Source organism: Carettochelys insculpta, chromosome 1 (genome assembly GCF_033958435.1).
Source record: "Carettochelys insculpta isolate YL-2023 chromosome 1, ASM3395843v1, whole genome shotgun sequence".
NCBI lineage: Eukaryota > Metazoa > Chordata > Testudines > Carettochelyidae > Carettochelys > Carettochelys insculpta.
In genome coordinates this window covers 129,499,149-129,510,536 of record NC_134137.1, presented here as the reverse complement: position 1 = coordinate 129,510,536, position 11,388 = coordinate 129,499,149, and the positions used below count along the sequence as shown (strand labels likewise).

Genomic DNA, 11,388 nt, shown 5'->3' with positions numbered 1-11,388 from the left:
TTAGGCAGGGGGCTGGACTAGATGACCTCCTGAGGTCCCTTCCAGCCCTAGAATTCTATGGCCCATTGACAAGTGAGGATAAAGGGTGCAAAAATGTTACAGTGAGGTCTGGGGCTCCCAGATGTTGTTTCTCCTGCTGTGGTAGCAGCAGTTGCCATAGGCCCAGACCCTTTAAATCACTGCCAGATCACCCACATGGTGCCCTGCAAAGCTTGGGTGGCATGTTCTGAATGGCACTGAGATGTGTGACTCAGTCCCAGGCAGCCTGGAGACACAGCAGCCTCAGCCTCACCTATTCCAGGAGTATGAAGCTGTCCCCCTGTCCTCCCACACACACATTGCCCAGGGGCCCAGTGAATCTATCAACAGGCCTGTATCAAACAGTAATGAAAAATAAATTGTCAAAATATATCACAAAAAAGATTGAAACTACAGGCTTCCTTCCCCCAACAGATCACTTTTCTCTTTTAGTGTTAAGACAGCATTGGGTATTGAAGGACACTCACCCCTCGCTGTACGAGCACAATTGATTCCTAACTTTTTGCTCATAGGCGAAAACTCATAAGAGGGACACTAAATTCCTGTTAAAATATTTGTAAAAGACTCTGATTGGTTCCAAGTGCTGGGAGGGGCAGCAGGTGGTGCTGCTTTTGAAAAGTAAGTGAACCTGGAGTTGGAGGGGGGTTAAAGACTGAGGACAGTTTGGGGCTATAAGCTGGAAGGAGTGTTAAAACCTGTAGGCAGCTCAGGTGAATGAGGTGGCTGCTTGTTCCTCCTGGCTGCATCAGAGGAGCCTGTGGGGGTGGGGGGTTTGGAACTGAACAGGATGGGGTGGGTGTTGGGAGCAGGCTGAGGGGGGTGGGTTGTGCAGGGAGCTGTGGGAACGTTGTGACTGAGTGGGGGCTGCGGATTTCCCCGTGCCCCAGCCAGGGACCCCTCGGCCAGCTCGGCTCCAGCCACAGATCTCCCCGCACCCTGGCCAGGGACCCCGCCGCTAGAGCGGAGCCAGCCATGAGGCTGACACTATCGCCGTCCCCCCACCCCGCCAGGGACCCTGCGGCTCCAGAGGAGCCAGCCACAGGGCTGCTGGACTCCTCTGCCCCTGCGGGAACCCTGCTGCTGGAGCAGAGCCAACCGCAGGGCTGCCAGCCTCTCTGCTCCACCACCTGACGGGGACCCCACAGGGCTGCCGATCTCACCCCCCACCCCCTGCCAGCAGCCCTGCTGCTGGAGCGCAGCCAGCCACAGGGCTGCCAGTCTGTCCACTCCCCACCGGGGATCCAGCAGCTGGACCGCAGCCAGCTGGGGGCTGCTGGACTCACTCCCCCCACCACCGGGGACCCCTGCCTGGAGCAGAACCAGCCTCAGGGCTGCCGGTCTCTCCACCCCTGCACTGGGAACCCACTGGCTGGCTCTTGTATTAGCGGGGGAAGTTCACTTGTCTAGTGACCATTGGTAGGTATGTGTCTCCCTCGTTTTAGCGAGTACTTGTAAGTCAAGTACTCGTTAAACAAGGGATGAGTGTATCTTGTTGTTGCTTGACATTTGGAAGGCAGACGATTATCAATAGCCAGATAGAACAACTTTAATAAGTCAGAGAAATAATCAGATAAGATGGGACATTATTAATACACTCATTACTATTTTTTTGGAAGATCAAGACCAAATTTGTTTGGAAGTTGGCATTTAACCAAGATTTTACTGACTGGAGAATGTAAAAATTTAGTAACTGTGACTGCAAACACTCATTTAAACAAGGGTCCCCCATAAAGATTTACATCATTAAGTTTAACAGGTCCCAGCTTCTAAACTCCCCCAAATATGCATATCTTTCCTGATAATCAGTCACTGTAAGAAGCACTGTGCGTCTGAAAAGAAAACTTCCTGGTCAGTACCCGTTTCTCTTATAATACTTGGCTCGTGCAACTGCATCGTTGGCATAGTCATCGTTGGTTGTGCCAATATCCATTTGATCATAAGATCGGACGTTTTTTGTTCCTGCATTGTAGGCGGAAATCCCACCTGAAACAATAAATGGGGATTTTTGAAAAAAAAAGACACAAAAGAAAACACATGAAAATTCCAGCCAGATCTGTCTAGTGTTTATGTTGTGTATTAAAAAGTAAAATAAAGCAATTGTCTGTGCATTAATTGCTTTATGACATTGTAACTGAATAAAAGGCAGCTGTTTGCATCCATTCCTGACTCCCCCCACAATCAAAGCACTTTGGGGGTTTTATGAGAACAAAGGTCAGTAGCTTGGTGACCCTTCAATATGTGTTTGACTAACCACATTCAAACAGAAGCCCTCAGTCTTTGAACCAGGCCTGTTCTTAATACAATATTGGACACAATTACCGTGTGACTTATCATTCAGCCCTGCAAATAACTGCATGGGAGACAATTAGAACATGACCTCACACTCCATTCTGCTCCCTTTTCTGAATCTCTGCTCCATGTTATACTACACAATTCTTCAGTCCAGAGAAGCTCTATCAAGTTCCAAACAACCACCTCCCACCCACAAACGTACAAAGCTTTACAGGCAGGAGGGCAACTTATACATATTCCCCATACAGCATTGGAAATCTTCCGCACCACATTGTGACGAAGAATGGGGCAAACTGCTGAAACTGACCAATCTAGTGTCAATGCCCAAACTATGTGAAATCAAAAAGTAGCCAAAAAGCATCACTCGTCAGCAATTACAATAATGATACATATAAGGAACTAATGATACAGGTAAGAGCAACTTTGAAGAGATCACAGTGGATTACGTAACCCTAGGAAGGAAGATCAAGGAATACGGTGCACAAGTGGCGTTCTCGTCTATCCTCCCTGTGGAAGGAAGGGGTCTGCATAGGGATTGTCAAATCACAGAGGTAAATGCGTGGTGGCATAGGTGGTATAGCAGGGAAGGATTTGGTTTCTTTGACCATGGGATTCTTTTTCGTGAACAGGGATTGCTGGGAAGAGATGGGATTCACCTCACAAAGAGAGGAAAGAGCAACTTTGTGGGCAGGCTTGCAAACCTAGTGAGGAGGGCTTTAAACTAGGTTCATTGGGGGAAGGTGACACAAGTACTGAGGTAAGTGAGGAAGGAGGATGGATCAATCAAGTGGGTTTCCTGGGTAAAGAGGAGAAAGTGGGGCAATAGGCCTCTTCTCTAAGATGCTTGTACACTGATGCCAGAAGCCTGGGGAACAAACAGGAAGAATTGGAGCCCCTGGCACAGTCACACAAGTATGAGGTGGTTGGAATAACGGAGACTTGGTGGGACGATTCGCATAACTGGAGCACGGTCATGGAAGGTTGTAAATTGTTTAGGAAGGACAGACGGGGAGAAAAGGAGGAGGAGTTGTGCTCTGTGTGAGGGAGCAGTATGATGGCTCAGAGCTCCAGTATGAGGAAGGAGAAAATCCAGTTGAGTGTGTTTGGGTTAAACTTAGAGGTGGAAGTAACAGAGGTGCTAGTGTAGTTGGTGTCTGCTGTAGACTGCCAGATCAGGGAGATGAGATAGATGAGGCAAAGTGAAGCTTCCAAATCACAGGCCCTGGTTCTCATGGGAGACTTTAATCGTCCGGACATTTGTTGGGAGACCAATACAGCAGCACACAGACAATCCAGGAAGTTTTTGGAGAATGTTGGGGATAACTTCTTGGTACAAGTGCTGAAGGAACTGAGCAGGGGCCATGCACTGCTTGACCTGTTGCTCACAAACAGGGAAGAACTAGCAGAAGAAATAGAAGTGGGAGGAAACCTGGGCTGCAGTGACTGTGAGAGTGAAGATTTCAGAATCTGGACGAAAGGAAGAAAGGTGAGCAGTAACATACAGACCCTTGACTTCAGAAGAGCAGACTTCAGCTCCCTGACAGAACAGATGAGAAGGATCCCTTGGGAAAAGAACATGAAGGGGAAAAGAGTTCAAGGGAACTGACAGTATTTTAAAGAAGTCTTACTGAAGGCACAGGAACAAACCATCACACTGCATCATAAGAAATGCAGACATGGTAGTCAGCCAACTTGGCTTAATGGGGAAATCCTTAGTCAGCTTAAACTCAAAAAGGATGTGTACAAGAAATGGAAACATGAACAGTTGGCTAAGGAGGAGTATAAACATACAGCTGGAGAATGTCAGGGAGTAATCAGGAAAGCAAAAGCACAATTGGAACTGCAGCTGGCAAGGGATGTGAAGGGTGACAAGAAGGGTTTCTACAGGTATGTGAACAATAAATGGGTTATCAGAGAATGTGTGGAGCTGTTACTGGATAACGGAGGTAACCTAGTGACAGACGATGTAGGAAAAGCTGAAGTACTCAATGCTTTTTTTGCCTCAGTCTTCACGGACAAAGTCAACGTCCACATGACGGTCCTAGACAATGCAGTATGGGAAGGTGGAGGGCAGCCATCTGTGGCGAAGGAACAAGTTCTGAGCTATCTAGAAAAACTAGATGTACACAAGTCCATGGGTCTGGATTTAATGCACCCCTGGGTACTGAGAGAACTGGCAAAGGTCATTGCTGAACCTTTGGCCATTATTCTTGAAGACTCTAGATTGGGGGAGATACTGGATGACTGGAAGGAGGCAAACGTAATGCTCATTTTTAAAAAAGGAAAGAAGGACAATCCAGGGAACTATAGACCGGTCAGCCTTACCTCAGTCCCTGGGAAAATAATGGAGGGGATCCTCAAGGAATCCATTCTGGAGCACTTGGAAGAGGGGAAAATGATTAAAAGTAGCCAACATGGATTCATGAGGGGCAAGTCCTGCTTGACCAACCTGATTAGCTTCTATGACAAGTTAACAAGCTCTGTGGACATGGGGAAGTCAGTGGATGTGATATACCTTGACCTCAGCAAAGCTTTTGATACAGTCTCCCACAACATTCTTGGCCATAAGTTAAGGAAATATGAATTGGATCCTTGGACTATAAGATGGATAGAAAGCTGGTTTGATGGTTGGGCCCAACGAGTAGTGGTCAATGGCTCAATATCTGGATGGCGGTCTGTTTCAAGTGGAATGCCGCAAGGCTCTGTTGTGGGGCCAGTGTTATTCAACATCTTTATTAATGACCTGGATGAGGGACTGGTTTGCACCCTCAGCAAGTTTGCGGATGATACAAAACTAGGAAGAGAGGTAGATACGTTGGAGGGTACAGAGAAAATCCAGAGTGACCCAGATAAATTGGAGGACTGGGCCAAAAGAAATCTGATGCAGTTCAACAAAGAGAGGTGTAGAGTCCTGCACCTGGGGCGGAAGGATTCCAAGCATTGTTACAGGCTGGGGACCGACTGGCTCAGCAGCAGTACGATGGAAAGGGACCTAGGGGTTATGGTAGATGAAAGGCTGGATATGAGTAAACAGTGTGGCCTTGTAGCCAAGATGGCTAACAGCATACTAGGGTGCATTAGGAGGAGCATTCAAGCAGATCTAGATAAGTAGTTATTCCCCTCTATTCAGCACTGGTGAGGCCACATCTGGAATATTGTGTCCAGTTTTGGGTCCCCCAGTATAAAAAGGATGTGGATGTGCTGGAGCAGGTTCAGCAGAGGGCAACAAAAATGACTAAGGGGCTGGAGCACAGGACCTATGAGGAGAGGCTGAGGGATTTGGACTTGTTTAGTTTACAGAAGAGAAGACTTAGGGGTGATTTAATAGCAGCCTTCAACTTACTGAAGGGGAGCTCTAAAGAGGAGGGTGAGGAACTGTACTTAGTGGTGTTGTATGACAGACCAAGGAGTAGTGGTCTGAAGTTGAGGAGGGAGAAGTGTAGGTTAGATATTAGGAAAAACTACTTCACCAGGAGGGTGGTGAAGCATTGGAATGCGTTGATTAGAGAGGTGTGGTGAATTCTCCATCCCTTGAGGTTTTTAAGTCCCAGCCGGACAAGTTCCTGGCTGGGATGACTTAGTGGGGCTTGATCCTGCAGGGGACTGGACTAGATGACCTCCTGAGGTCCCTTGCAGTCCTACGATTCTGTGATGCTGTGAATTGAGACATTCAAAATAAAAATATTTTAAAAATAAGAAACTCAACACAATTTTTGTCTTAGAAGTTCCCTTTGTCTGGGACTGAATGTGATCTGTACCGTACCTTTCAGCTGTTGTTCTTTTGTCCATCTGGGGAATTTTCTTTGAATGTCCTTAATCATACCAACAAGGATGCTTGTCCCCTGATTGAGATGTGCCTCACCATTCCATGGTTTAACTGGTGCATGGGAGCCTCTATCAACCTAGATGGGCCAGAGAGAACATTATTTCATAAAAAGATTAGGTGTTTATGGTGCTCTTCCTTCCTTCATCAAGACTTCATTTTCGTTGCACTTTTTACTGTAACCCCAAAGCAAACTCGGAGAGATTGTACATTGGACTGTGCTAACAAAAAAGGGTTTATCTTAAAGTGCATCTTCTGCGCCATTTCAACTGTAGTTACGAAAGATATTTGGCTAGCACGGTTGCAGTGGCTTGTGCTGCTCTATATCTGCCTCTCTTGTCTTGCCCCCCACCCAGGAAGCTTATATTGTAAGGGCACGATCCCACAAAGCTCTCTGTCTCGGCCTTCACAGTTTTGGCGCTAAATAGGACTCCATTCAGAAGCTCAAAAATAAAACTTCCACCACAAATTCAACGTTGGATTATCACTGACAGGCTTGGCATAAGCTGGCTTCTCGCACATACTGTACAACATATGGCTTTGGCGCCTACAGTCAGAGGTTCATTTTCTCCTGTCAACGACTCATGCCTGTTGGCCTTACAAACACGTGTTCCTGCCCCCGCCAGCATGAACTTGAGTGAGAAATGCATCACATGCATTTATGCTGCATCTTCCACTAAATACTGCTGTGGGTAGCCACATCTGCTAGAACTGGACAGCTGTCCCCGACAGGCCTATGCAGGGCTTGCTGGCTCCTGCAGAGAGAGGCTACACCCCTTGTGAACACACAGCAGGAATGGTGCAGCCTGTGTGGACAGGAGGAGCAACGGTGGGTACAGGTGGGAGTAGCTCAGGGCAACAGTCTCCTGTTCCTTTCATTTCCTTCACTGAGATGGGAGTCACAAGGGTGAGCCAGTGCAAGGTTGGAGGGTAGGAGCTCAGACCAGGAGATCACACTGGTCCCTTCTGGCCTTAGAATTTATGAAGGTGCACCTCTCCTCTCCAGCCAGAGGCACTGCTTGGGTAGGGACAGAGACTCAGACCCGTGGGAGGAGCCTGCTGAACAGGCAGTGGGGCCAGAGCCACCTCTACTTTTCTGTATTGTGACCCCGAATCCCAATACTTTCTACAGCTAGACAAACTCTCTCCTCCGACTGTCATCATCTATACTTATTTGCTATTATGATTTCCTAAAACATTTGTGCAGCTTTCCTTTCACTGCTGCTTTTTTTCTCCATGTGAACAAAGCTGGGAGATAACACATATGTGTTTTGTGGAATAAATCAGTGTTTTTGACACTCCTGCTCAGATGGCTACGTTGCTCAAGGCTCTTCTATTTTATTTATTGTATTTGCGTTACTTTTTCAACTTTCTAAAACACTGTTTTATACAGAAACTTAACTCTAAAAGAACTAGTGGCAACTAGTGAATTATGAAACAAAATGTTATAACTAATTTAGATCAATCATAATAGCCAGCTTTCTTAATCAAAAAAAAAAGTCTGTATGGCACACTGGGAAAAGACTGTGTATAGATGAATGGGGTTAAAGAGACTGAAAGACGGAGAAGTGTTGGAGGAATAGTAGGGAAAGAGGAGATTTTTACAGCTACGAGGTAAGATAAGTAAGCTTTGGAGAAACTGGTGAAAAAGCAGAGTTTATGCACATATGAACATTAGCAAGTACAGAGATGCAATTTGTAATCAAACATAAAAAATCGTTGGATAATTATTGCCAAATGATCCTCCTAGGGCCTTCCTTGTAGAACTAGTCACACGAAAGGAAATGAAAGTTTAATCTCTCATCTGCTAGTAGCTGCTAGGCTACTCGTGTTTATTAGTGGAGAAAGAAAAATAGTGTAGCCCCAAAGAAACTAAGGGCAAATAGACACATAGATGTTTAGTTATCATTTAGTCAACACTCAGTATGTCCACCAGCACCATAAGCAGCACAGCTGTGCCATTTTTTTTATTTTGACTATTATAATTTGCTAGAGATTTCTGAGCTGTTTGATGAGGGCAATCAGAGATTCCATTCTGTTTAATAAAATCACTAAACATGCCACAGTAGGCATTGTACTGAGGTAATACGATAATCAAGAGAGAGGCCTGATATTTGTGCTGCTGCACAATGGCCCTTTAAACAAAAGCTTGCGAGTTTAACAACTGTTGCTTTGCTGTGACCTTTACACAGCAGGGATTTGTAAACTTATCAGTACGTGCGAAATAAATCATACAAACAAGAAATGGAACTTCTGGGTGGAAGGGGAAAATGTTCAATTTTGTTAGATTAAACAAGAAGCCACCTCTCCATGGCAAATCTGACATATGCCGGAGCAATGCACTGCACCTTTTCTAGCAGTGTACCAACTATCAGTCCCAGCCTGGGCTGCACTAGAGAGAAATTTAGGATTCAGCAGGGTCCCTATCAAACCCTGGGCTATACGCTTAGTTTCTTGGTAATTGCTGACCTGCATCAAACCAAATCCTTTTCCGTGGTCCCCCCAGCCATTCTGTAGGATTTTTCCAGCATGTGACTCTCGGGAGATGATACCAGCGATCACAGCAGGATCCACACAATATCTTCTGCCAGCGCGCTGAATGATGGTTTTATAGTTATTCATAGCATTTAAATCCTTCTCAGCAATCTTTTCTGAAGCACTCACTCCTGTAGTAAGTGCGAAAGTACAGATGTTTTTTTTCTTGTAATATCCGAAAGAGATTTCCTAAGCAAAGAGCTGTGTTCTGCTCTCCAACAGCCCTTGTGCAACTTGCTAGCTTTGAATTAAAGATTTTTGAATTTAACAGTGTGTCCAGGCCAAAAAAAAAAGTGCCTTGAAATAATTGGTAAAATCTGGATTTAATTCTTACTTCTTCAGGGCTCAGGATGAAAGCAAACGAGGTCCCTGAGAAACTGGAGGGGGATTGTGCTCAGATGCTACAGAGAAATCAGCTCACCTGTAACCTGTCAGTCTCTTAATGATGTAGGAGTGATCAGAGGAGGCATGAACTGGGAGGAGTCACATCTACCCTTCTATAGCCAGAAGGACAGGGCTGTAATACAGAGCTTCAAAATTGAGATGTAAATTCAAAATAGTGGGAATTCTAGGGATAGCTGCGGAATAGGGGTGCCGGCAGACATGCAGGCCTCCTGGGTAAGGGGTGGGCCGTCCATGCTGCTGGATGGAGCAGGTAGAAGAGGTGGTGGCACTGGGGCAGCCACCCTTCCGCATCACCCAGAGCATGCCACTCCAGCCCTCACATCGCTCAGATCTTCCCGGAGTACAATGTGTAGTGCTTCAATGGTAATTAAAGGGCTGTGAGCTCTACCACTGCTGCTTTTCAGACAGTGGCAGTGGCTGCCAGGAAGGCCTGGTCCTTTTGAATCAACTGCCCCCATTGACCTCCCCTGCATGTAGCGGGTGTTAAGCAGCAATAAGGAAATAAAGAGTCTGGGAGTCAGGAACTTCTTCACTACCAATCCCAGCTCTGCCTCTGATTGTCTCAGAAGCCTGGGAAAAGTCAACTGGGCCAAATTTTAATAAGCGACTGTTAATTCTGGATGCTTGGGCCTGGTTTTTGAGGGCTGGAAGTGCTCCCAGCTCTTTGTAACATTAGCTAGAGGTGCTATTGTGAGCACTTCTGCAAACCAGACCCAAAGTATCTGAGATGGACACCTTAAATAAAAATAAAATAAAATAAAAAATCAGAAGCCACTTCTGAAAAAATTGACCATCACCCACCGTTCCTTGTGTAACAGTGTTAGAGAAAGTGGAGCTATACCAAAATTTTATTAAGTCCTCCCCTCCATCTTAATTTCTTCATCTGTAAAATGAGGACAATGGTATATAGCCAACAGCAATGTTCTGAGGTTTAATCAATTTATGTTTGTAAAGTGCTTTGAAGATGTGAACTACCATGGCTCATTATGATGACTCTGTGTGCTGCAACACAGCAAAAGAACAGCAGAGTTATACTCACCATTGTACTGTAAGCCTTCTGCTCTTGCAGTTCTCCAGGAAGCCCCAGTTGTATCAACTCTATTTATGTCACCATAGCAGCCAGTCTGACCTTCAGAAATATCTGAAAAATTAAATGGAGATACTTTACTTTAAGGACTTTTTGTGAATATAAGTAAAGGTAAAAGAATTCATAGAATCACATCCTGCTTCAGTGTCTGGTGGGTTCTCCTTTACAGGTTTTGGGGTTTGAGTGTGAGTTCTCTGGGACAGGAGGACTTGATAGCCTCTGAGAAGCCCTGTGCAAACTGAGATCTCTTGTCTCTAAAAGAGGCTAAAGACGAAAACATCTTGCCCTGTACATCACTGAAATTACTGCTATGTCTTGCAAGAGTCATCCTTGATTCTAGGAGCCAAAAAAGTTGGAAACAGTTTATTTATATTCCATTTCCTATTGAATCAAACTCATACTTCCACTTACAGCAGGTGCCTAAGTCCCCTGATGAAAGAGTAGGACCAGCTTTTATTTTTGGAGCCCTGGAACTCAGCCTCACTAGTTTGGACTCACAGGGATAAGCAGCTCAACCCTTCCTCCCAAGATCCGTGGGCCTCTACCCTGTACGAGACAGCGGGGAACTGGTTGGCCATGGGGGTATTTTGCTTTCTTTAGACTACTTTACCCCCCCACACCAGCAGGGAGCAGAGTCCCAAAGAGGCACAGCCAGCTGGCTGTAACCCAAGTCCAAACCCAATGCTAGAGTCAAGTTGCTCCACAGAGAGGGATGTCCAGGATGAGAGAGGGGCTCCCCTCCTCCTAGGGGATGCCAGAGAGATAAAACCTACCACACACTCAATCCCCACAAAGATCTTCTTACACTGTTGTTTTAGCTGTGAGCTTAGGGAAATAGAAGGGGACTCCAGACTCACCAATGAGGGCAACAAGGCCCAGAATCATCAGCTTTAGGAGCATGGGGACGGTTCTTCTCGAGCACGCAAGAGAGTTGGACAAAAAAGCCAAATCTGCAAAAAAAATCAAAATACCTGAATGTGCAGCACTACCACAAAGCAGTACTGTTGTCTGATCCTTTCAGAGGTTAGCAATGATTGTAACAACGGCCAATAGATCTGACTGTGATATGGTTCTTTCCACATAACCAGGCTGTAGAACTATGAAGTTTGAGATCTTGTGGGGAGGCTTGGAGTGCATGACAGGGACACTCACACTGAGGAACAAATAAACCTGGGATTCCGTGTAAGGTACAAAGCCAGAAAGGATC

General features: G+C 45.9%; 1 protein-coding gene across 1 annotated transcript; it reads right to left on the bottom strand.

Annotated features, from left to right (window-relative positions):
• Positions 1-1,613: 1,613 nt before the first annotated feature.
• LOC142006801 (lysozyme g-like) lies at positions 1,614-11,119 on the bottom strand. Its single transcript, XM_074983276.1, has 5 exons — positions 11,039-11,119; positions 10,134-10,235; positions 8,624-8,820; positions 6,095-6,233; positions 1,614-2,022 (listed from the first exon to the last, which is right to left on the bottom strand). Exons 1-5 carry the CDS (start codon positions 11,079-11,081, stop codon positions 1,889-1,891), a joined length of 615 nt encoding a protein of 204 aa, XP_074839377.1. The 5' UTR covers positions 11,082-11,119; the 3' UTR covers positions 1,614-1,888.
• Positions 11,120-11,388: the final 269 nt, after the last annotated feature.

Bases quoted from the DNA above. Each gene is read 5' to 3' on its own strand.
- LOC142006801 (XM_074983276.1), bottom strand. From the start codon at position 11,081: ATGCTCCTAAAGCTGATGATTCTGGGCCTTGTTGCCCTCATTG. The intron at 10,236-11,038 runs GTGAGTCTGGAG...TTAATTTTTCAG, and splicing joins GGGCCTTGTTGCCCTCATTG to ATATTTCTGAAGGTCAGACT. The intron at 2,023-6,094 runs GTACGGTACAGA...TTATTGTTTCAG, and splicing joins AAAAGAACAACAGCTGAAAG to GTGGGATTTCCGCCTACAAT.